We start from the raw sequence: 27134 nt of genomic DNA on the forward strand, positions 1-27134 counted from the left end.
GGATTTGCACAACATTGTATTCTGTTTTTATTTACCATTTACACAACGTGTCAACTTGACTGGTTTTGGGTTTTGTATATTGCGCAATCCTACAGATTGTAAACAACTAACTAACAGCTGAGTAGCAAAACATTTTATAGCATACTTGAAGTTGACCACCCATAATACTTTGAATGCCGCTAATACCAAGGAGGCTTTCTACAGCCATAGTTGTTAATGCTAATGCTTTTTGACTTGGCACTAATTAGAGACCCTGGCAGTTATTTGCTTTTTAAGACCACAAAGTATTGGACTGTGAGAGACTCTGTGGTTAATTAATTGGAGCAGAAATGTTGTTCTAAAGGATCAAAGATACCAGTATGCAGTACTTCAATGCACTAATGTGAGTTTTGCGTGCAGGTTGGCAGGTATGTGCAGGTGAATGAGAACCCAGACAACAAATGTTTTTTTCCCACGTGGTCACGTCTTTATTTGCGTGTAAACACTCTGAGAAGAGCATCAGGCGGCCTTTCTCCATTCATGAGCATCGTCCATAAAACATCATCGCCACGGATACACAATTGACTCGTTTATTAAAACACCATCGAGATAACCGCACTGATTTCAAACAATAATAATAAAAATAAAAAATAAACATGATCATGATTGAAGACAGTAAAACATTAAGGCTTTTCGCTAGCATGATAACGCTTCAAATTTGACTTGGAACAACAAACAATGTGCGAGCTCGGCTGAGTCGTAGCATCACCTGGTGGATGCAGTCTGACACTGCTGTGCAAGGTTTGTGTGTGCGTGTGTGTGTGTACGTGTGTGTGTTCAGGTCATCAGGTTAGTAGTTCATTAAATATGTAACAGAAGTAAAAACAATCACCATGTTAGTGTTTTTAACCCCTCGCTCCAAGTGCAACATAATTGTCTTAAACACTTCCTGCCACACCCAAAAAAACAACTATTTACAACAACAAAAAAGTCTGCGATAACAGAGGCCTGCATTGCCAAATTCAAACAATCCAGGATGTCGTTAGAGGAGGCGGTCTTGACATGATCCCGCTCAACATGAAGCTGCAATTATCATTTAATTAAGCACACTGAGGTCCGAGGGTCTTCTGCTAGTTTGCGCTTGGTTACCATGGCGGTACATCCTTAACTACGTTAAATAAGACAGTCTAAGCAGAAGCTTAGAAACACAAGCAACCAATAAGGAAGCTTAGCACCTCCAGCTTTATAAAGTCGCCTTCCCCTAGTGGTGCATTCGGAAAGTTGGGAAATGTCAAAACATTACAGTCAATGACGTATTATAAAACGTGTTTTGCTTTGTATGTGTATCAATTAGAGCAGTGGTATTTAATGTGCAGCCCGAGGGCCATTTCTGTATCTTTTTGTTCTAATATTATATAACATCAGAACACAGCCTAGCGAGGATGATTAGAGTTACACTGAAAAGCAAACAAAAAAGTGTGGATATTCAAAAAATAACCAACAGTTTTGTTTTTGAGTGTGTTTCAGTTGTATTTGTCTTAACGACTGTGCAGCCGACTAATCTTAAAAATGTGCTCAATAAATTAAGTGGACAGGATAAGTAAAGGTGCCAACTAAACCTAAAAAAAACATACAATTTAATTGACAAAAAAAATGGCCAAAATCACATTTGCCAGGATTGTGTTTTGTTTTTTTAATTTCAGATTAAAACACTTCATTTAAAAAATAATTAATCGTCTATGATACTTGACTTTGTCCAAAATAAAATAATCAATGAAAAACGTATTGGCCTGTATAGGATTTGAAAAATATTTATTAATCAATCGGGAACATTTTAGATAGCAATATATTTTGTATTTGGTCAAGTATATTAAACTGCAGACCAACATTGGGTTGGTTTTGCAAACGCAAAAGTGAAGAATAAAAGTGGCTCCCGTGTCCTTTCATTTTCTGCATGCGGCCCTCAGTGGAAAAAAGTTTGGATGCCCCCGCTTTAAAAATACTATAAACAATAAAGCTGTTGAGATTACTGGATTCATCACAGACGTTCTGATGGCACCCAAAAGCGAGCACGTTACAGTTGCTCGATTTTTGTTTACAGCGTGCGCACTTGGACGCAAAATTCCTTCCATTACCGTCGCTTTTAAGGCGTTCAGGCGGTCTCACATCAAAGTCGATCCCTTGGGGGGGAAGGAAAATTCACATGCTTCTAAACTTCTCGTTTCAAACGCTTCCTTCATCCTTTTAATTCACAAAGACGACAGCGGGGAAGGTTGGACAACATCCCTCAGGCGGCTCGCGTCGATTTGCTTCCTCGCTGGTTTAGAAATGTTAAATGCTTCTACGTGATAAAATGATAGAGCGGATGTTTGAGGGGAAGGGGGAAACGGCAGCAGAGGTCACAGGACTGGAATAAATAGAAGGTGAATACAGGAAGTAGCCAGTTGTAACAGCATGTGAGTAAAATTAAGGACTCGGTTGAAATAAATATGTTATCGTCATCTGGTGCTTGGTTTTTAAAGCCATTCCTCCTCCAGCCTGGCCAGTTAGGAAGAGGGCGCTTCAGGTTTGGAGGAAAGGGGTCGGGAGTCGGGGGGGTCAGGGGCGTGTCTATGTGAAGCTCTGGAGGGGCTGACTGACCCGCATGCAGGCCCAGTAGAAGGCCCGCGCCAGCGTCACCAACACCAGAAGCAGCAGCACTGCCCACGAGGCGTAGATGCCTGGGTAAGTCTGCGCCTGGAGCCACGTGCCGGCCTGTGGAGACAAGGCGGTCCATCCGTCATGGAGGGGCGGGGAGGTAGTGGGGGGGGTCAGATATGGTGATTTTGATGAGACAGACTAAAATTCCACTTGAAGACAGGTGATGATGAAACCAAGAGCAAGACGCCCGTAGCGTGTTGCGACGTGAGAGGAATTGAAAGCGCATTTGAATGAGTTTGTTAGCATGCTGCATGATGATAGAGACGTCAGAGAATGTCATGGTGGAACGTAATCCTCTTGCGCCCTCTGCTGCTCGTCAGGCAAAATGCACTGAAATGTTTCAAATCTGGGGTAATTCTCCAAAAATGTTGCCAGTAAATATTGATAGCAAAATACAATATAGATGTGTATTACGAATCTAAAATGTGGTCTTTTTTATTTTAAATATGCAGTTCTATGTAAAATGCAATCAGAGTTTAATAAAATGTTAAATAGATAAGCAATACAATGTCCATCCCTCCATCCATTTTCTACCGCTTGTCCCTTTCGGGGTCACGGGGGGTGCTGGAGCCTATCTCAGCTGCATTCGGGCGGAAGGCGGGGTACACCCTGGACACGACGCCACTTCATCACAGGGCCAACACAGATAGACAGACAACATGCACACTCACATTCACACACTAGGGCCAATTTAGTGTTGCCAATCAACCTATCTCCAAGTGCATGTTTTTGGCGGTGGGAGGAAGCCGGAGTACCTGGAGGGAACCCACGCAGTCACGGGGAGAACATGCAAACTCCACACAGAAATATCCCGAGCCCGGGATTGAACCCAGGACTACTCAGGACCTTCGTATTGTGAGGCACAGGCAATACAATGTCAATTTAGTATAATCTGGATCTGCTGCACTGTACATGTTTTTTATTTAACATCCATCCATTTTCTACTGCTTATCCCTTTCGGGGTCGCGGGGGTTGCTGGAGCCTATCTCAGCTGCAATCGGGCGAAAGGCAGGGTACACCCTGGACAAGTCGCCACCTCATCGCAGGGCCAACACAGATAGACAGACAACATTCACACTCACATTCACACACTAGGGCCAATTTAGTGTTGCCAATCAACCTATCCCCAAGTGCATGTTTTTGGCGGTGGGAGGAAGCCGGAGTACCTGGAGGGAACCCACGCAGTCACGGGGAGAACATGCAAACTCCACACAGAAATATCCTGAGCCCGGGATTGAACCCAGGACTACTCAGGACCTTCGTATTGTGAGGCACATGCAATACAATGTCAATTTAGTATAATCTGGATCTGCTGCACTGTACATGTTTTTTATTTAACATCCATCCATCTATCCATTTTCTACTGCTTATCCCTTTCGGGGTCGCGGGGGTTGCTGGAGCCTATCTCAGCTGCAATCGGGCGAAAGGCGGGGTACACCCTGGACAAGTCGCCACCTCATCGCAGGGCCAACACAGATAGACAGACAACATTCACACTCACATTCACACACTAGGGCCAATTTAGTGTTGCCAATCAACCTATCCCCAGGTGCATGTCTTTAGAGGTGGGGGAAATAATCCATTTTTAGATGCATCGCAATTCGGACATGGACGATCATTTTAAAATCGATGAGTAAACGTCAATAATCGATAGTGTATTTATTTATTGTAAATAAAGTAATGCAGACAGTTATAAAATTTGGCTGATTGCAACGAGCCACCTCACCGAGAGATACGACCACCTCCTTTATTATAGGGCACTTATGTTTTAAATTGCAAGTGATAAACGCTTATTTAGTGGAAAAAAAAGAAATGTAAAACTGCATATATATATATATACATAAATTAAAGATGCATCAATAATCGATTTTAAATCGAATCGTAGCTCTTGAATGGTAATCGTAATCGAATCGTGAGGTGCCCAAAGATTACCTCCTCTACTAATATCGCTGCCTAATGTAATTTGTTGTGTTTAATTTGTGGGATCAATCTTGTACTCTTTAAAGCTATTATGATTCTATTAAATGATAGCCGTTGACTGATTTCAAAGGTGAAACGTTGAGCCTTGCTGGAGGTTTAATTAAACGCCTCTGCTTGGTATTGAGGGCAGACTACGGTGCCTTCTCTTGTCGCGGCGTAATAATTCAAAAGCCAGACACAACAAATGGAGGCAGTGATGGTAATCAGCTTGTTTTCTATGCGGCGACAAGGTTTTGACTTTAGGAAAAAAAGAAAGGCTGTTCGCACTCATGTCACTGTGAGCGTGGCTGAATAAAAAGTAATTTTTTAACAAGCCTGAAGCCACAATAGCACGCTCGTATGTTAGCACCGAGGTGCACAGCAACATTACTTACAATCAGACCAGCAGTGGAGATGCTGAACAGCAAGCAGAGAAGAAAACACCACAAGCTCCGCCTCCTGGGGTACCTCTGTCCAATTGAGGAGCTGCAGCAACAGAATATCAAAGGAATCTTCAACAAAAGCTACAAAAAAAGACAATTTAGTCCAATATTATGGGTGTATGAAAAACACTAAGCTATTTATTATGTTGTCTTTAAGTTGAAGTGGAGTGGTCATTGGCTATTTGGCAACACCTAGTGACCACAATAACTGAATTAAAGTGACTGTTTGCAACCTTTATGCGGATGCCTAAAGACCAGAGATGTCCGATAATGTTTTTTTTGCCGATATCCAATATTCCGATATTGTCCAACTCTTAATTACCGATTCCGATATCAACCGATACCGATACATACAGTCGTGGAATTAACACATTATTATGCCTAATTTTGTTGTGATGCCCCGCTGGATGCATTAAACAATGTAACAAGGTTTTCCAAAATAAATCAACTCAAGTTATGGAAAAAAGTGCCAACATGGCACTGCCATATTTATTATTGAAGTCACAAAGTGCATTATTTTTTTTAACATGCCTCAAAACAGCAGCTTGGAATTTGGGACATGCTCTCCCTGAGAGAGCATGAGGAGGTTGAGGTGGGCGGGGTTGGGGGGGCGGGGTTTGGGGTAGGGGGCAGCGGGGGGTGTATATTGTAACGTCCCGGAAGAGTTAGTGCTGCAAGGGGTTCTGGGTATTTGTTCTGTTGTGTTTATGTTGTGTTACGGTGCGGATGTTCTCCCGAAATGTGTTTGTCATTCTTGTTTGGTGTGGGTTCACAGTGTGGCGCATATTTGTAACAGAGTCAAAGTTGTTTATACGGCCACCCTCAGTGTGACCTGTATGGCTGTTGACACTTGTGTGTGTGAAATGCCGTAGGTATTATGTGACTGGGCCGGCACACAAAGGCAGTGCCTTTAAGGTTTATTGGAGCTCTGTACTTCCGTGTACCGCTCCGTACAGTGGCGTTTTAAAAAGTTATACATTTTACTTTTTGAAACCGATACCGATAATTTCCGATATTACATTTTAAAGCATTTATCGGCCGATATTATCGGACATCTCTACTAAAGACCTCTAATTTTCCAGAGTGTTGTATGCATCATATCTCGCCTCTTCTGGCTTTTAGCATGTAATGATGTGAACTACGCCTGTTTGTAACACACGCAGGCGCATTGGCTTTTTGTGTGGTCAGCTAATAATAGCGATTTAGTAAAGTTTAAATAACCAATATCAGCTATCATTAAATGTACAGTGTATTCTATCGTAACAACAACATGACCGTTCTCTTGGACTGCTTTCGTGTATGTGCATGTAGGTGGCAGCGGTGAGTGACAGTGCCACGAATCAATCAATCAAAGTTTACTTATACAGCCCTTTATGACAAATGTCTCAAAGGGCTGCACAAGCCACAACAACAACAAAAAACGCAAACCAATGGATACAACAAGAAACCTTGGAAGGGACCGCAGATGTGGTGACTCCCCCCGCACAGTGCGATGGATGCTGAGTGGATACAGTTAATAATGTGAGAGTCCAGTCCACTAATGGTAACATTAGCTAGCCAACGGCGTTCCATGTCATATTTTTTGGTTTGAAAAATGTAACTTTGAGCAAGTTGCAAAAAGGCCCTTTAAGTTCATTCCACAGTAAGTTGAACAATGTGGACACATGCCTTGGAGACTTATGTGTAAGTAATGTGCAACTATTATTATTTGATATAAGCTTATGTTGACTAATGCAGTGTTTTTCAACCACTGTGCCGCGGCACACTAGTGTGCCGTGAGATACAGTCTGGTGTGCCGTGGGAGATTATCTAATTTCACCTATTTGGGTTAAAAATATTTTTTGCAAACCAGTAATTATAGTCTGCAAATGATGTGTTGTTGTTGAGTGTCGGTGCTGTCTAGAGCTCGGCAGAGTAACCATGTAATACTCTTCCATATCAGTAGGTGGCAGCCAGTAGCTAATTGCTTTGTAGATGTGGGAAACAGGGGAGGCAGTGTGCAGGTAAAAAGGTATCTCATGCTTAAACCAATAATAAACAAAAGGTGAGTGCCCCTAAGAAAAGGCATTGAAGCTTAGAGAAGGCTATGCGGAACGAAACTAAAACTGAACTGGCTACAAAGTAAACAAAAACAGAATGCTGGACGACAGCAAAGACTTACTGTGGAGCAAAGACGGCGTACACAATGTACATGACAATCAACAATGTCCCCACAAAGAAGGATAAAAACAACTGAAATATTCTTGACTTCTAAAACAAAGTAGATACAGGAAATATCACTCAAAGGAAGACATGAAACTGCTACTGGAAAATACCAAAAAAAGAGAAAAAGCCACCAAAATAGGAGCGCAAGACAAGAACTAAAATACTACACACAGGAAAACAGCAATAAACTCCAAATAAGTCAGGGTGTGATGTGACAGATGGTGACAGTACACCTACTTTGAGACAAGAGCTATAGTGATGCATGCTTGGTTATGCTTTAAAGTCATATCCAACAATTGCGACAACGACTTTTTACTGTCAACTGAGTTTCGTTTTTTAATGATTTCTGCTGGTGGTGTGCCTCCGAATTTTTTCAACACAAAAAATGAGCCTTGGCCCAAAAAAGGTTGAAAAACACTGGACTAATGTGCAGCTTTTAACTCCAATATTGTTCAATATAGGACACATGTCACGTATTTCTAGCCTGTGTGATTAGCTGTTGTGTAGCTGCTAGCTCTTAGTAGTCCATAGCCTATCATCTTTATCTTTTGTAAATAACTTGACTAAAAGACCAACCTTTTGTGCTTATTGGAGGTCCTTTAGATGTTAACTGGCTCTAAACACATAACAAGTAAACGCGCTGCAGGACTGCTTATATCGGAGCACTTATATCAGACATTTAACATGCAAGCAGATCCAGCCATCCATTTCCTACCGCTTGTCCCTTTCGGATATCAAAACGTGACACGTTGAGATGATAATCCTCATCCACCTTAAAAATAAAACCAACGTTGACAGAGCAGTAAGGAAAAAATGCCCAGTCCGCATTAATTAATAGTGCTGATGAGTTTATTGATAACATTGCAAACCGTTGACTACAGGAAAGTCCAGGGTTGAATGAATAGAGGCATTAATTGAAGCATTTCTAGTTATGGTCTGTCCGAGCTGATAACGCAAAGCAAATAGAAGCTTTTTTAAATATGCAGAAAGAAACAGATGCCTATGCAAACTCTAACTCTGGAATAAGAAGCTTCTGAGAGGAAGGAATGGTGGAAAACTTCAAAGTCTAGCCAGTGTTTGCAAGCAAATTCAAAGTTGATTTAAGACGTATTAAGGCGTCACAGGTTGGATTACACCCTGATGTTTGCTGTCTCGGTAGAAAACCAGCACGTAAAACTGGAGAGAGGAGTTGGGTGCGGTGAAGTGTTGGTTTTTTTAAATAGATGAATTACTACTCACACTTTCCTGCAGTGTGGGCAGCGGGCCAGCGTGCGGTCAGTGAACTCGGTCCACTGGAAGCACAAAAGAAAGGCAGCATAATGACCATCAGAGATGTGCAATTACTTTCATATCAATAATGACCTGATATCTAACAAATGTTGCCATTGCCGTTTAACTATACAACATTCCAGCATGTAGAGACTAAAGACGTTCCCATCAGGGTTTTGTGCTGCTGATTCTGATCTGAATACACACGCGCAGTTTGAGATGCACATTTGCAAATAATTTTGCTACAATAATACTTCCATACCCTGAGGTGCAAGCCCCCACGGAAGAGCTATAAATGAACCAAGACGTCGTTAAAAGGGATGCAAGCTACATGACGCGAGAGTATTTTCCAGCATTTCCATGTTGTGTACTGGCTGTGACAATGCTGACACTCCAAGAGTTATGTTATCCTCTCTATAATTTCGATGTACAACGCTATGTTTTCTAACCAACCACTTATTTCTTGGAGTTGTTTCAAGCTAACTTAGCAGTTACCTTAGCTATTAGCATGCCTGCTCCTGGCTTGCTCTCAGTTTGTAACATATTTAGCCTCGTCCTCCATTGATAATGATACTTTATAATGATACTTAAGATATTAAGAAATAGAGTTTATATGCCGTAATGGAGATGATTATTATGATCTTAGGCGATGCGGCTTCACACTCTGTATGGAGACACAAAATTAGCTGCACTGCAAAAAGTCGGTGTTCAAAAACAAGAAAAAACTAAACAAAATTAGGGGTATTTTATTTGAACTAAGCAAAATTATCTGCCAATAGAACAAGAAAATTTGGCTTGTCAAGACTTTCCCAAACAAGTAAAATTAGCTAACCTCAATTAACCCAAAAACACCTTAATATAAGTATATTCTCACTAATAACAACTGTACTACTATACAAGTACGCATGTTCTATTGTTTCATTGAAAATAAAACAGCAAAGTCCATTTGGCTGTCATCTGTTTTAATTATGAGACAAAATTGTTTCAAAGTCATGATTTTTTTTTTTTCATGCTTGAAATAAGAAATTATTACTTTAAAAAAGTAGTTTTATACTTGTGAATGTTGATGACACAGCTTTGCATCAGTTGAAATTCTAGTTTCAAGCATGTTTTACTCAATATAGGTCATAAAATCTCAGCAACAAGCTGTAATCTCGTTATATGCAAATATAATGACAATAAAGTCCATTCTATTCTATCTTAATATCTTACTGAGATAATTTAGGACCAAAATACTTAAAACAAGTAAAACATTCTAAAATAAAATCTGCTTAGTGAGAATAATTATCTTATCAGACAGAAAATAAGCAAATATCGCCCTTATTTGAGATATTTAATCTTACTTAGATTTCAGTTTTTGCAGTGTGCTAGCCGCTTGCCAGCCAGGGAACTAAGAAAAATACAGTGTCCGCCAGAGAGGATCGGCGTTTGTGATCAGCATTAGAAGGAATTATTAATCTGAAATGGCGGTCACATACTTTTTCACAAAAATCCGATAGTGGTCAGCACAACCCCAGTAGAGACTTTAATGGAAAGAAGTTTGCATCCATGGAAAAATAGCCAGTAATTATAGCAAAAGAAATGCCTGCTTTGGTTTAAGTGGGAGCACTGCGCAGCTTGACTGCTGTTAAATTAGGTAAGAGTGCAACCGCGGAGACACCTTCAAGATAAATTCCTACCTAAATTAGAGGGACTCTGAATGATGATGTTCTGCAATGAGGCTTTCAAAGTGCTTTGTAGTGCTGGGGAAAAAAATGAGTAAAAAAAAATAAATACAATTTGCTCCTGAGTGAGGTGAATTTGTCATTTGCACAAGTGCACAATGCACGTCTGTGTGTATTCTTCTCTTTTTGGGAGGACAATCATTTGTATGGCAAGCACAGGAAACATTATCAGGCCATCAGTGGCAAGAGGATCAGTGCTACAGCAGCCGGGGCACAGATTACAACTTGTATTGTCGACGCGGTCTCAGACTTAGGAGGGTCTCGGTGAATGCTAAACAACCAGTGCCATCTGTGTCACAGCTTTGTATTGCCTCTACCTAGGACATTTTGTTTCCATTGCTATTTGTTGGTTAATTAGCAATACTACACAATAACTACTTAACCATCTTTAATGGAACTTTGTGGAGAAGCTAAGGAAGAACACGTTCCATTTTGGTACAAGTCCAGATAAAGGCACAGACTGAGGAATTGACTCCCACGCTGGGGTTTTTCCCCTCTGTAATTATTCCATTATTTCTCAGCGAATAAAGAAATAATATGATAAAGTGTATACATATGCATGCTAATTTGAAGCCAATATACACCTTTAACATTTTAATATTCAATACAATTTAAATTGAATAAATAGCTCAATAATAACTCACACTGGAAACGCTAATCCTAACACCTCAAACTAATTTAAAAGGGGAACTGAAGTTTTTTTGGAATTTTGCTTATTGTTAACAATCATTGAGTGACAAGAACACATAAGTATTTTTAATGCATTCTAACTCGTAAATAAACGTAAAAAAAAGTATGCGAACAATGGAGTTTTTCCGCCAATAAAGCGCTATAATGAACCACCAAAATGCGCCAACAATACTCCAGTTGCATTTCGTGACCTGAATATTACCCAAGTATTGGTGATATTCTTATTATAAGCGCTAATGCAGACAAACTACTTTTAGGGGCACATTGTCAGAGAGCAAACAAGCTTGTTGCTGCTTTTTAGACGTCATAAGCTGGTGAACTGCGTTCTCGCCTCGTACCGCGGAAACTTTATTCTAGATCATAATGTCTTTCACTTTGATTTACAAGGATGAAGACATGATCCGACAAGTTGGTCAATTTTGGCATCTACTTTAGACGCAGAAATGGCAAGAAAGACACAAAAAGACGTTATGCTCGACTCCCTTATTTCTTCGTGAGGATTATGAGTCAATCGTCATCTAAACGGAAATATATGACCATCCTAGCAGTTGGCATCCCAGTGAGAGCAGACCTTGTACAGTAAGTATATATCTGATAGTATATATCTGTATCATGAATCAATTTAAGTGGAACCAGACTTAAACAAGTTGAAAGACTTATTCGGGTGTTACCATTTAGTGGTCAATTGTACGGAATATGTACTTCACTGTGCAACCTACTAATAAAAGTCTCAATCAATCAATCAATCAAAAAGTGATGTTTTATTATGTTTGTTGGCTCCCATGAAGTTCGCAGTGATTAATAATCAGTGACGTTGTCAAAAGAAATGCAAACTAAGTGATGCATTTTTTAAATGTAATGTGCCGCTCTATGCTTAAAATGAACAAAACACATAAATATTACATGTTATTAGAAATGTGCCTGTTATAACATTACATATATACGCACAGTGTGTATATAAAACCTTGATGGAAGTGTTTGGATGCTTTTTTAAGCGCTCTTTAGACAAAATAGAGCGATTCCCAAAGGCTTCATTGCAAGCTGACTTTTGATTGCATTTATTTATACTGAACAAAAGTATAAACGCAACACTTTTGTTTTTGCTCCCATTTTTCATGAGTTGAATTCAAAGACCTAAAACGTTTACTATATACACAAAATACCTATTTGTCCCAAATATTGTTCACAAATCTGTTCAAATATGTGTTAGTGAGCACTTCTTCTTTGCCAAGATCATCCATCCCACCTCACGTGTGGCATATTAAGATGTTAATTAAACAGCATGATCCTTGCACAGGTGTGCCTTAGACTGCTTACAATAAAAGGCCACCCTGAAATGTGCAGTTTTGCTTTATTAGGGGTTTATGTTGGTCCACTCCTCTTCAATGGCTGTGCGAAGTTGCTGGATATTGGCAGGAACTGGAACGCGTTGTTGTATACGCCGATGCACAGCATCCAAACATACTCATAAACGTGGATGCATATGAAAAAGTGCAATATACTTATCTGTACAGTAACCTATTTATTTATATCCGCACATTATTGCTCTTTTATCCTGCACTACAACGAGCTAATGCAACAAAATGTTGTTCTTATCTGTACTGTAAAGTTTAAATTTGAATGACAACAAAAGGAAGTCTAAGTCTAATTGGGATGTTTTCAGCTTCGAGGAATTGTGTAAAGATCTTTCCAACATGGGGCCGTGCATTGTCATGCTGTAACATGAGGTGATGGTCTCGGGTGAGTGACACAATGGGCCTCAGAACCTCGTCACGATATCTCTGTGCATTCAAAATGCCATCAATAAAATGCATTTGCGTTTGTTGTCCATAACATACGCCAACCCATAGTGTAACCCCACCTACACCATTGGCCATTCGATCCACAACGTTGACATCAGCAAACCGCTCTCCCACACACGCTGTCTGCCATCTGCACTGAACAGTGAAAACTGGGATTCAGCTGTGAAGAGAACACCTCTCCAAAGTGCCAGACGCCATCAAATGTGATCATTTGTCCACTCAAGTCTGTTACAAAGACGAACTTCAGTCGATGAGGTCGACGAGCATGCAGATGAGCTTCCTTGAGACGCTTTCTCACAGTTTGTGCAGAAATGCAAACCAATTGTTGCAGCAGCTGTCCGGGTGGCTGGTCTCAGACGATTATGGTGCACCTACTGAATGTGGAGGTCCTGGGGATTGTGTGGTTACACATGGTCTGCGTTTGTGAGGCCGGTTGGATGTACTGCCAAATTCTCTGAAACGCCTTTGGACTGCTTATTTTAGACAAATGGACATTCTATTCACGGGCAACAGCTCTGGTGGACATTCCTGCAGTCCGCATGCCAATTGCACGCTCCTTCAAAACTTGTGACATCTGTGGCATTGTGCTGTGAGAAAATAACTACACATTTCTGAGTGGCCTTTTATTGTGGGCATCCCAAGGCACACCTGTGCAATAATCACGCTGTTTAATCAGCATCTTGATATGCCACAAATGTGAGGTGGGATGGATTATCTCGGCAAAGAAGAAATGCTCACTATCACAGATTTGTGAACAATAATAAGAGTGTAAGCTCAAAGTGTTTCAAATCACAGAGAGGCTGCGTACCAAAAAGGTGTTGCTGCAGTGTCCGCACGAGACCCGGGCCCCGGCTGGCTGGGGGTCGGGACTGGCTGGGCCAGGATGAACCGGACCCAAGTTGATTATCCGCTTACTAAAATGAGAGCACACACACACGCACACACACACAAATGTTAGATTGTGGAGATGAAATCCAGTCGGGAGATAATTATCCTTCAAAAACTGACCTTAAAAATATCAATCTAATGGAGCAAGATTAATGAGGCAGAAAATGTATATTAAACGATTTCCTGACACAGATTTGAAATGTAAAAAGCAGCTGTCTTCATTAAAAAATTTGAATTCACGCCTTAAAACCACTTCATTAATTCAGCCATGTTCAATATTCATTTCATACGCAAGTTCGAAACACCATAATACTCCCGGTATAGTTTTAGTGATGTATAACCGCTCTACTTCTACTTAACACAGCACTATAATTGTCAGCGGTTTATATTAATTTTTGAGCAATTTTTTAAATTCTGTTCAGTGTTGCAGAGAAATCTCAAAGGAGACAAATGATGCAGGAACAAACAAAGCAGCTGCCATAATGAGCTTGTTCTCTCATCGGCTTGCTTAGCCTTGTAGCCCGTAAACGTCCCAGAGTTCCTTGTTTTCTTTATCTCTCTCACACACAGACACTCACTCACACACACGCCTTGCTGAAAAAGTGCATCTCACCAGTATGGCCGAGGACAAGCGATCCTCTGGGAGGTGACTTTGCAGATGAGCAAACAGTTGCAAGGACAGCGGACATATTTCTTGCCTGCTGGAGCGTTCTTAATGGGCTGCAAAAATAAAAGAGGTACACATGAGACTATTAAACTGTTTCCTGGTCTTGCAAAGGAACACCAACTGTCTTACATTTCCTTAAAAGCTTTTATTACAAGAAATACTACATTTAAACATTAGCTGTAAATGACACTGACCTGGCTCTAACTAAATAAGACTGCACACTGTGCATAAGTGTGGGAAGCCAATTCACAAAGGACAACTTCGTAAAAAGCAGGCTACACGTCTTAAAATACATCCTGCTAACTATCCGTCAGTCATGTTTTTTAATGTGGATGTAATGTTAGCATGTAGCTCACTTAGCTATACTATTGTTGCTAACAGTTTTGTCCTCCTGTCCCACTCCTGAAAGTTAGTATATTTAGGGCTGCAGCTATAGATTATTTTAGTAATCTATCGATTAGTTTGTTCGCTTAATTGAGTAATCAGATAAGACACACTTTATATATATGTATATTTCTTCACCCTTCCAGTAGGCTACTTAGTGTCAAAAAGGTGCTTTCCAACCAAACGTAAGTATTAGAGATGTCCGATAATGGCTTTTTTACCGATATCCGATAGTCCAACTCTTAATTACCGATTCCTACATCAACCGATACCGATACAGTCATGGAATTAACACATTATTATGCCTAATTTTGTTGTGATGCCCCGCTGGATGCATTAAACAATGTAACAAGGTTTTCCAAAATAAATGAACTCAAGTTATGGAAAAAAAAATGCCAACATGGCACATGGGCGGTGTTGAGTTGTGGGGGGTGGGGGGTGGGGGGTGTATATCGTAGCGTCTCGGAAGAGTTAGTGCTGCAAGGGGTTCTGGGTATTTGTTCTGTTGTGTTTATGTTGTGTTACGGTGCGGATGTTCTCCCAAAATGTGTTTGTCATTCTTGTTTGGTGTGGGTTTAGTGTGGCGCATATTTGTAACAGTGTTAAAGTTGTTTATACGGCCACCCTCAGTGTGACCTGTATGGCTGTCGACCAAGTATGCTTGCATCCACTTGTGTGTGTGAAAAGCCGTAGATATTATGAGATTGGGCCGGCACGCAAAGGCAGTGCCTTTAAGGTTTATTGGCGCTCTGTACTTCTCCCTACGTCCGTGTACACAGCGGCATTTTAAAAAGTCATAAATTTTACTTTTTGAAACCGATACCGATAATTTCCGATATCACATTTTACAGCATTTATCGGCCGATAATATCGGCAGTCCGATATTACAGGACATCCCTAATTTCAACTATATGTACATTCTTATCAAATCTACGAACTGTATATTTGTTCCCTCTAAAAATTCCAATAAAACGTAAGTTTAAAAAAAAAAAGTGTGTTATTGGGAAAATAGTCGAAAAAAATGTTTCTGATTGCTATAACCTTCATTCTTTTTACATAATAAATGCACATTAAAAATGTTCTTTTTAAAAAAACTCTTAGCTATTTGCCATCCGACAGATCACAGCACCCACACACCACCGCTCTCATGTGTATGTTATTGCAGCAGTCATGCGGAAACTATAAAGTTAAGTTAAAGTACCAATGATTGTCACACACACACCAAGTGTGGCAAAATTATTCTCTGCATTTGACCCATCACCCTTGATCTATGGCCCTGTATTTAAATTTCAGGGCACTCCATGCGGTTCAGATTTGATAAATTTGTATTAGTTACACTCATTAAACAATTAATTGAAGCAACAGAAAATGAATGGAAGCTTTTTTCTAATCGATTCATCGTTGCAGCGTTAGTTGTATGTGATATAAGTGCAGATACAGTGTACTTGTACTGAAAAGTGGATCTAAATTCCAGCATCAAGGCAAACATACTTCCAATACACTAGTGTGGCACCTCCGAGACATAGTTAACACCTTAGCGGCTGAACTTGCAAAGAAAGATGGTGCACCTGCATTTTCCACTGCCTGCAGGCAAGGACTGAGGTCTTTTGTTTGCTGCTGCAGACAAGTTGCGACTGCAGAGCCTCGCGCAAGGATTTGTAAAAACCAAGAGCAGAGGATCACACAAGCGCTTTACTTTCATCCGCAGCTAGGTAAGGTTAAGGCAGCATGGATTGGTCACGCTGTTCGCTAGAATGTGACTGAGTGGAGCAGGGACCTCCACCAAGGCAGAGCAATCCCACTGTTTAAAAGCTGAGCGGCTTTTTCACCACAACGTTGCACACTCCATTTGAACTCAATTGTATGCTTCAGCTTTACAGATGCTCCACGTGCTCTCTGAGCTGTATCTGTCGAGATAAAGATGTAATCAGATTACCAGTGTTAATGTCGGACCGCAATAAAACTAGCGGTTAGTACTTCCATTTAAAATTAAAATGATTGGAAAACCCTGATTGATGAGGGTGATTCGATAAATGCAAAGACTGGTGATACCACTCATTTCTTGGAAAAGAAAGCTAGTGTGCTATAAACACTATATGGCAGCCACTAATCGCTAGGTAGCAGCTGTCGCCGTTAACCAGCGCCAATAATAGCTAGTTGGGAGCGAGCGCCACTAACTGCTAGCTTGCAATTAACCCGCTTATCGCTAGCTGGCAAATAGCTCGCTAATCGCTAGCTGAAAACCAGCTTGCTAATCACTGGCTGACAATTAGCTTGCTATCTTAAACACTAACATTAACACAAGACAAATTAATGTATTTCCCTATTAGAAACGTCATACTCCAATCTAGTGTTGTCCCGATACCAATATTTTGGTACCGGTACTAAAATGTATTTCAATACTTTCCGGTCCTTTTTGATACTTTTCTAAATAAAGGGGACCACAAAAAATTGCTATATTGGCTTTTTGTTAACAAAAAATCTTACGGTACATTAAACTTATGTTTCTTATTGCAACTTTGTCCTTAAATAAAAGAGTGAATACTAGACAACTTGTCTTTTAGTAGTAAGTAAGCAAACAAAGGCTCCTAAGTTAGTCTGCTGACATCTGCAGTAACATATTGTGTCATTTATCATTCTATTATTTTGTCAACATGGAGAGGGACAAGCGGTAGAAAATGAATTATTAATCTACTTGTTCATTTACTGTTAATATCTGCTTACTTTCTCTTTTAACATGTTCTATCTACATGTAATAATCACTTATTCTTCTCTTGTTTGGATACTTTACATTAGTTTTGGATGATACCACAAATTTAGGTATCAGTCCAATACCAAGTAGTTACAGGATCATAAATTGGTCATATTCAAAGTCCTTGTGTGTCCAGGGACGTATTTCTTGAGTTTATAAACATAATATAAATTTTTTAAAAACGAAAAAAGATTTTGTGATGCTAAAAAATATCAATGTAATCATAGTAGCATCGACTACATCATTACAGTGGATGTCAGGTGTAGATCCACCAATGGCGTTTGTTTACATTTTGACAATGGTGAGCTACGGTGTGTAGTGAAGCATGTTTAGCTATTCTTCGTCCTGCAGGGATGATACTTGTAAGAAACTTACTTTATTTGTCGCCATGGAGGCCAGGATTAGTGATTTAGAAGTAGCTAAAACACTGCCGACTGCGGCTGGACTTTAGCCGCTATCTAGCTAGCCATGTCTTAAAGCACCTCTTCCTGAGGGCGTTTCAGTGTTATAGCTTCACTTTTATCGTTAGTTTTTAAGCCAAAATGCGTCCGTTCTCCCTTTTCTGTCTACACACATTGTCTGTTTGCAATTACTGCATGATTGTGCGCTGTCGAACATGCTCCTCTTCTCGTAAAACCAACAATGACGCAACTTGACGGGGGCCCGGTACATTTTAGAGGCGGTATAGTACCGAATATGATTAATTAGTAAATGGGTCGTACTTGTATAGCGCTTTTCTACCTTTTTTAAGGAACTCAAAGCGCTTTGACACTATTTTCCACATTCACCCATTCACACACTGATGGCGGGAGCTGCCATGCACGGCGCTAACCAGGCCCATCAGGAGCAAGGGTGAAGTGTCTTGCTCAAGGACACAACGGACGTGACTAGGATGGTAGAAGGTGAAAGTGAAGTGAATTACATTTATATAGCGCTTTTCTCTAGTGACTCAAAGAGCTTTACATAGTGAAACCCAATATTTAAGTTACATTTAAACCAGTGTGGGTGGCACTGGGAGCAGGTGGGCAAAGCCCAAGGACACAACGGCAGTGACTAGGATGGCGAAAGCGGGAATCGAACCTGGAACCCTCAAGTTGCTGGCATGGCCACTCTACCAACCGAGCTATGCCGCCCCCAAGAGACGGTCAGATAGTGGCTTGAAATAGTTTGTAAAACAATCTATGGCAAATGTTGACCAAAGAACCACTATTACATGTTATGTAGATCAGTGTTTTTCAACTACTGTGCCGCGGCACACTAGTGTGTCGTGAGATCCAGTCTGGTGTGCCGTGGTAGATTATCTAATTTCACCTATTTGGGTTAAACATATTTTTTGCAAACCTTTAAGTATAGTCTGCAAATTATGTGTTGTTGAGTGTCGGTGCTGTCTAGAGCCGGTAGCTAATTGCTTTGTAGATGTCGGAAACAGTGGGATGCAGTGTGCAGGTAAAAAGGTGTCTATTGCTTAAACCAAAAATAAACAAAAGGTGAGTGCCCCTAAGAAAAGGCATTCGAGCTTAGGGAAGGCTATGCAGAACAAAACTAGAACTGAACTGGCTACAAAGTAAACAAAAACAGAATGCTGGACGACAGCAAAGACTTACTGTGGAGCAAAGACGGCGTCCACAAAGTACATCTGAACATGACATGACAATCAACAATGTCCCCACAAAAGGATAAAAACAACTGAAATATTTTTGATTGCTAAAACAAAGCAGGTGCAGGGAATAGCGCTCAAAGGAAGACATGAAACTGCTACAGGAAAATACCAAAAAAAGATAAAAAGCCAATAAAATAGGAGCGCAAGACAAGAACTAAAGCACTACACACAGGAAAACAGCAAAAAACTCCAAATAAGTCACGGCGTGATGTGACAGGTCTTGACAGTGCACCTACTTTGAGACAAGAGCTATATTGATGCACGGTTGGTTCCGGTTTAAAGTCATATCCAACAATTGCGACAACGACTTTTGACAGTCAACTGAGTTTTGTTTTTTAATGATTTCTGCTGGTGGTGTGCCTCCGGATTTTTTTAACGCAAAAAATGTGCCTTGGCTCAAAAAAGGTTGAAAAACACTGATGTAGATCATAGGGAAGGTTTTTAAATGCAGAAAAAAATAATTAGTTATGTATTTTTTTGCAATCCTGCCACCCAAACAACCAAATGAAGCAATGAAAACTCCTCGGTGGAGGCAATAGATTGTGGTCCACCCCAGAATGTGGTAGTCCCGAGAAGATCCGGTTTGGCACCTACTGTGGCTTCATTGCAGACACCACACTTGACCACATGCTGGTGGATTTTCCCCTCCACCGATATCAAACTCTGGCACACCCTGCAGCTGATGACAGGGGCGCTGCCACTCTCCGGTGAGGTGAGAGGGGAATACGGCGGCGGGTCTTCCCCGAGGAGCACGGACGGCTGAGTGGGGCTGGGAAACGGCGGGAAGCCTGAGCAGAACACAATGAAAATGGAGTAGTAAGCATGAGTGACAAAACAACGGCGCAGACATGAGTGTTGTGCAACGGACTGGGGTTGAGTTCCCGTGACAAGTGACCTCTTATGATTAACAAGCTAATAAGATTTGGTCTCGAGTTCTGCTGAAAGCAGCTTTAGAAGAAAAACACTCCTGGAATGCTGAGAGGGAATCGAACCCAGAGAATTGATTGACTGATTGATTGAAACTTTTATTAGTAGATTGCACAGTACAGTACATATTCCGTACAATTGACCACTGAATGGTAACACCCGAATAAGTTTTTCAACTTGTTTAGGTCGGGGTCCACGTAAATCAATTCATGGTACAAATTAGGGTTGAAACAACTAATCGATTAAATTCGATTATAAAAATAGTTGGCGATTAATTTAGTCATTGATTCGTTAGATATATGCGCATGCGCAGAGGCTACTTTTATTTTATTTTTTTATAAACCTTTATTTATAAACTGCAACATTTAAAAACAGCTGAGAAACAAAAATCAAAATAAGTATGGTGGCAGTATGCAGTTTTTTTTCAATACTGGAAAGGATAGAAATGTAGTTTGTCTCTTTTATCCGATTATTAATCGAAGTAATAATCGACAGATTAATCGATGATCAAATTAGTTGTTAGTTGTAGCCCTAGTACAAATATATACTATCAGCATAATACAGTCATCACACAAGTTAATCATCAGAGTATATACATTGAATTATTTACATTATTTACAATCTGTGGGGGTGGGGTTGGAGCGGGGGGGTTAGGTTTGGTTGATATCAGCACTTCAGTCATCAACAATTGCATCATCTGAGAAATGGACATTGAAACAGTGTAGGTCTGACTTCGTAGGATATGGACAGCGAGCAGTGAACAAAGAGGAATAAAGAAAGAGGAAATGGTTAAAATGACTGTATTATTACCGGTTATATCTTAAATGTTTCTAATATAAATAAAACAGACAAATGTTTTAATGTACAGATCTGGTAATGGGTACATTCGCACCCACCTGCACAAATGTACTTCAAAATGTAACAATCAAAATAAATGACTTTTTTTGTTTACTAGGGCATGCATATATAATATGCATTAGTTTGACCATTTAAAATCAACGATAATAAAAAGGAGATGCTTGGAAATAGCATAAAAATGCCCCAAAAACTTAGAAAAACGCGATTCATAGCGTTACTTTTTGGTGTAACCATCATGAGCGTTCTGTTCAGGTATATTTCTTTTATATTTTGATAAATCATCATAAATAGGTATTGATCAATCTTTAAGCTGTGTGTATTTGATTTCAGTTTGCTTTTGACATCTTATTTAGAATTGTAGTTGAAACTTTTACAACCTTGTGTTGCGTTCATGATGGCGTAACCAAACTAGATTATTTTGAATATTTATTCCCTTATTTACATTTAGTATATTTAAATATACTGTGTTTTATGCTTTTTTCTTTTTGAAACATGTACTATACATATAATACAATAAAGTCCCATATAAAGTTATGTTTCTAGCAATACTAGTGATGGGTCCGGCAACACCGATGCATCGCCGCATGCGTCGAGCTCATAGAGCAAAACCGCTTTTAGAAAGTCACATGACCAATCATGAGCTGTTTTGGTCACGTGACCGATACGCGAACTGTGTCACACTGACGCCTCCTCTGTGCCCTGTGAGCGGGTCTTTTCTACAGCAGGAGAAATAATAACTAAGAAGAGAAATCGTCAAAAAATATAATACGTTGGAAAAACTGGGTTTTTTTTAAAATAAAAATGTGTAAAAAAATAAAATAAAAAATAAAATCCCAGTCCACGTTCTCTTAGATTTCCATGTTATGATACATGTTCACAATATTTATTGACTGTATCTAAAAAAGATAAAAATATATTTTTATTTAAATGAAGATATGAAATAATCCTAAATTAAATACAATGACTTGGTTTATAGTATTGTATATACTAGGTCAGGGGTCGGGAACCTTTTTGGCTGAGAGAGCCATGAAAGCCAAATATTTTAAAATGTATTTCCGTGAGAGTCATATATTATTTTTTAACACTGAATACAACTAAATGCGTGCATTTTTAAGAAAGACCAACATGTTTAGAGTATGATAAGTCTATTATTCTTTTTAATAACATTGTTATTCTGGAGATAACCAATAACAAATAAAATACTTCATACCATTAATGCGACTTCTGGTGCTGCATGGTTTTGCTGATGGCTTTGTAGTCTGGTTGGTACGTGGTTATTTTTAACATTGTGATTACCAGAGTAATTATTAATTACTTATCATGTTAAGCAAATTTCAGCTAAGATTTATCTGAGAGACAGATGCAGTCAACAAAAGAGCCACATCTGGCTCTAGAGCAGGGGTAGGGAACCTATGGCTGTTGAGCCGGATGTGGCTCTTTTGATGACTGCATCTGGCTCTCAGGTAAATCTTAGCTGACATTGCTTAACACGATAAAGAATGAACAATTCCGCTGGTAATCACAGTGTTAAAAATAACGTTCAAAATATAAAATATTCTCATGCATTCTAATCCATCCATCCGTTTTCTACCGCACCTGTTCAAGAAGTCGCATTAAACGTAAGAAGTATTTTATTTATTATTGGTTAGCTTCAGAATTTTTAGAGACTTATTTACTCTAAAAATGTTGGTCTTACTTAAAAATGCACGCATTTAGTTGTGTTCAGTGTTAAAAAAAATATTATATGGCTCTCACGGATATATATTTTAAAATATTTGGCTTTTATGGCTCTCTCAGCCAAAAAGGTTCCCGACCCCTGCTCTAGAGCCATAGGTTCCCTACCCCTGTACTAGATCATAAAATCAGTGTCAGTTGAGTCGGTCCACAGGTTGCCTGTAGGGATTTTTAATGTCCAGCAGATGTCAAGAAGGCTGAGGTCACCTACCTAGGTTCCATTCTGGAGGCTAATCTTTCCTGTGATAAAATGGCAACCAAGGTAATCAAAAAGGTCAACCAACGAACGAGATTTCGCTATAGAATCTCCTCTCTGGTCAACAAAAGCACCATGAAGATTCTAGCAGGAACTCTCGTTCAACCCTTTTTCGATTACGCATGCACCTCCTGGTACCCTAGCACCTCCAAAACCCTCAAATCTAGACTCCAAACATCCCAGAACAAGCTTGTTAGATTACTTCTAGACCTCCACCCCAGATCACACCTTACTCCTACCCACTTCTCCAAAGTGGGCTGGCTCAGGGTGGAGGACAGAGTAAAACAACTTGCACTGAGCCTAGTCTATAAAATCCGCTACACCTCCCTGATACCGAAGTGCATGTCAAACTACTTCCTTAACGTAAATGACCGCCATAACCACAACACCAGGGGGAGCTCCACAAACCATGTTAAACCCAGATTCCGATCTAACAAGTGAAGTGAAGTGAAGTGAATTATATTTATATAGCGCTTTTTCTCAAGTGACTCAAAGCGCTTTACATAGTGAAACCCAATATCTAAGTTACATTTAAACCAGTGTGGGTGGCACTGGGAGCAGGTGGGTAAAGTGTCTTGCCAAGGACACAACGGCAGTGACTAGGATGGTGGAAGTGGGTATCGAACCTGCAACCCTCAAGTTGCTGACACGGCCACTCTACCAACCGAGCTATACCGCCCAAGGTCTTAACTCATTCTGTTTCTATGCCACATCAATGTGGAATGCACTCCCAACAGGTGTAAAAAAAAAAGGGCATCTCTATCCTCCTTCAAAACCGCACTAAAAGAACACCTCCAGGCAACTTCAACCCTAAACTAACACCCCCCCTTCCTCATCATACCTCTTCGGATTGTAAATAATCAAATGTAGTCACTTTTTCTTATAATTTCTGATCTCTCTCTCTCTGTGTCCAATACTTGCTGTACATATGTACCAAGCCAGACCTACACTGTTCCAATGTCAATTTCTCTGTTGATGCAAATGTTGATGACTGAAGTGTTGATACCAACCAAACTTAACCCCCGCCCCCCGGATTGTAAATAATGTAAATAATTCAATTTATATACTGTGATGATCAGAGGTGGGTAGTAACGCGCTACATTTACTCCGTTACATCTACTTGAGTAACTTTTGGGATAAATTGTACTTCTAAGAGTAGTTTTAATGCAACATACTTTTACTTTTACTTAAGTATATTTATAGAGAAGGAACGCTACTTTTACTCCGCTACTTTTATCTACATTCAGCTCGCTACTCGCTACTAATTTTTATCGATCTGTTAATGCACACTTTATTTGTTTTGGTCTGTCAGACAGACCTTCAAAGTGCCTGCCTTACTGGTGACGTTTCACTTCGTTCCACCAATCAGATGCAGTCACTGGTGACGTTGGACCAATCAAACAGAGCCAGGTGGTCACATGACCTGACTTAAACAAGTGTAAAAACTTATGGGGGTGTTACCATTTAGTGGTCAATTGTACGGAATGTGTACTGTACTGTGCAATCTAATAATAAAAGTTCCAATCAATGAATCAAAAGTGTGAAGGAAAAAAGATACTTTTTCATTCCAACCATACATCCCGTCAAAAGCCTAAAAACTGACCGCACATGAGGACGTTCCTGTCTTCACAATAAAAGTGCCGCTCCATCGCGCCTGCGCTTTCAAAATAAGAGTCTCCGAAAGCCAGCGCAAACAAGCTAGCAAGCTACGGAGTTTGACGCCAATATATTTCTTGTAAAGTGTATAAAAACGAATATGGAAGCTGGACAACTAAGATGCCAAAAACTCACCACTTTCATGTGGTATTAGACAGAAAGGAGGAACTTTTCTTCTCCTCCATTTGAAAACGTGGACGTTATCATCAAGACTGCCTGATTACAATCAACGCAAGTCATCAGAATCAGGTAATACACCAACTTATATTCTAGTCTTCATGAAAGAAAGGAATCTATATGTTAAACATGCATGTATATTCATTAAAACACCTTTAACATGTAAACAAAAACAGCAAAATAAATACATATAAATTATATACTGTATATATCAATGTATATGTATGTATATATCAATGTATACGTATGTATATATATATATATATATATATATATATATATATATACAGTATATATATATATATATATATATATATATATATATATATATATATATATATATATATATATATGATATGAGTGTGTATGTTACTCATCAGTTACTCAGTACTTGAGTAGTTTTTTCACAACATACTTTTTACTTTTACTCAAGTAAATATTTGGGTGACTACTCCTTACTTTTACTTGAGTAATAAATCTCTAAAGTAACAGTACTCTTACTTGAGTACAATTTCTGGCTACTCTACCCACCTCTGGTGATGAATATCTTGTTTGATGACTGTATTATGAAAATAGTATATATCTGTATCATGTATCAATTTAAACAAGTTGAAAAACTTATTCGGGTGTTACCATTTAGTGGTCAATTGTACGGAATATGTACTTCACTGTGCAATCTACTAATAAAAGTTTCAATCAATCAGTATTTAGTGACACAGTATCGACACAGTATCAATACAGTTGTGCAATGTTTCGAAACGCTTCATGACGCCTCATCAACCCATCACTAAGCAATACTTTAATTTTGCCTTTGAAAGTAACACTCCAATGTCCATTAGTGGAGCTGTACAGTTTAAGATTACGCTTGACATTGCATGGACGTTGCATTATTTGAAGCCAGCCATCGCCTCATCGGTCTGTCATTGGTTTAGAGCACTATTGAACCCGCCCACTGTTGTCTTCCGAATGGCTGTTCGGTGTGTCAATCAAAACAGGTGTTTTCTCGCTTTGCTCGCTAGCGAAGCGCCACAATTAGCTGAATAATGTTTACATTCCACGACGCACAGCTGCTCAAAGACACGCAACCGAGTTAACATTCCCTACAGCCGAGTCGCGACTATGATGACACGCAAAATGTGGCGTTTTAAAAGCACTTCTGGGTGCTAACAAGAGCTAGCTCCCAGGCTAAAACAACAGCGTTAGCTAGTTAGTGTACTGATGGCTTCCGGTCAGTAGAGAACGTTCTCGAATGAAGGGAAAACATTTTGTCGCAGTAGACAGGGAGGGAACATGTAGACACAACGTCCCCAAATGAGAGCACGACAGACCCGGCGCTCTGCCGCTGTCACAGCCGAGCTAGCCGGATGCTAAGCTAACGAGGATGCCGCCGAGTGGGGCGTAAAAGAGAAGCGAGCACAGGTGGCGGCGGAGCTACTCACTCTGCGGCTTGCCCGCCACACCGTAAGGTGCCGCGCCGGGGGACAAACCTCCGTTGCCGCTGCCGAGAGCACCATCTCCCAGGTCTGACAGGAGCGGGGACCTCTCGCCGTCCGCCATACCGAGAGAGCCAGGCGCGTTGGGCGGAGGGAAGGAGGGAGGGGGAGAGAGCGAGCTGAGCTAGCTTTACTAGTGTTGGGACTTGTATTGTTGTGGCGGAAATGACAGTCACGTGACCATGACGTCACCAGAACCCACCACGACCAAGTTGATTTTGATTTTATTCCAATAAGTTTGGCGCATTAAGGTTGCCTGGTTAAAAAAAATGCATTTAAAAATATAATACTGTGCACTTTTGATCAACCAAACATCATGGTGTTGTTCAGCTGACAGCCTGGGGCTAACACGTGAATGACGTCACACCGGCAAATCGAGTTTAAAACTTTGGCGCATTTAGAACTCTACATTAAAACACTCTCTACCTCTAACAACCAAAAAGCTGTGAAAACGATGAGGCTGTGTTCCAAATTTAAGTTATTTACTGATATTGAGTGAGCCTATGGCTTTGCACTTTGTTTATTATCAGAGATGTCCGATAATATCGGCCTGCCCGTATTATTTATCGGCCGATAAATGCTTTAAATTGTAAAGCATTTATCGACCGATAAGGTCCCCAAAAGTACGGCCCGCGGGCCGGATCCGGCCCCCCAGCATCCAAAATCCGGCTCACAGGAAGTCCCTTAAGTAATTTTTTAAAATTTATTATTATTATTTTTTAATCTTTCCTTTCTAATCCATTTTCTACCGCGTGTTACTCTTGGTGTCTCCTAGCCGCTCAGGCAAATCATATTGTCTAAAAATGAATTTTATAAATAAATTTTCCCATCGATAACGTGACAATGTTAAATGTTGATGAACATCAAAGTTAATTGATGTTAAATGACAAAACGGATTATAAAGAGAATGT

General features: G+C 40.0%; 1 protein-coding gene across 1 annotated transcript; it reads right to left on the reverse strand.

Moving 5' to 3' along the window:
- Window positions 1-443: 443 nt before the first annotated feature.
- Window positions 444-26393, reverse strand: pip4p1a (phosphatidylinositol-4,5-bisphosphate 4-phosphatase 1a). The gene is made up of 7 exons (XM_061979008.2): window positions 26170-26393; window positions 19717-19910; window positions 14273-14379; window positions 13580-13685; window positions 8526-8578; window positions 5034-5124; window positions 444-2733 (listed from the first exon to the last, which is right to left on the reverse strand). The coding sequence occupies exons 1-7, from the start codon at window positions 26285-26287 to the stop codon at window positions 2590-2592; spliced, it is 813 nt and encodes a 270-aa protein (XP_061834992.1). The 5' UTR covers window positions 26288-26393; the 3' UTR covers window positions 444-2589.
- Between the last annotated feature and the right edge of the window lie 741 nt (window positions 26394-27134).

This window comes from Nerophis lumbriciformis, linkage group LG19 (genome assembly GCF_033978685.3).
Source record: "Nerophis lumbriciformis linkage group LG19, RoL_Nlum_v2.1, whole genome shotgun sequence".
NCBI classification, from domain to species: Eukaryota; Metazoa; Chordata; class Actinopteri; order Syngnathiformes; family Syngnathidae; genus Nerophis; species Nerophis lumbriciformis.

What these genes read in the sequence shown, in the direction of transcription:
- pip4p1a (XM_061979008.2), bottom strand. Translation starts at nt 26,287, where the DNA reads ATGGCGGACGGCGAGAGGTCCCCGCTCCTGTCAGACCTGGGAGATGGT. An exon ending in TGTGGCGGGCAAGCCGCAGA is followed by an intron (nt 19,911 to 26,169) that starts GTGAGTAGCTCC and finishes TGTTCTGCTCAG; the next exon opens with GCTTCCCGCCGTTTCCCAGC. An exon ending in TCTCCACTGCTGGTCTGATT is followed by an intron (nt 2,734 to 5,033) that starts GTAAGTAATGTT and finishes TTGTCTCCACAG; the next exon opens with GCCGGCACGTGGCTCCAGGC.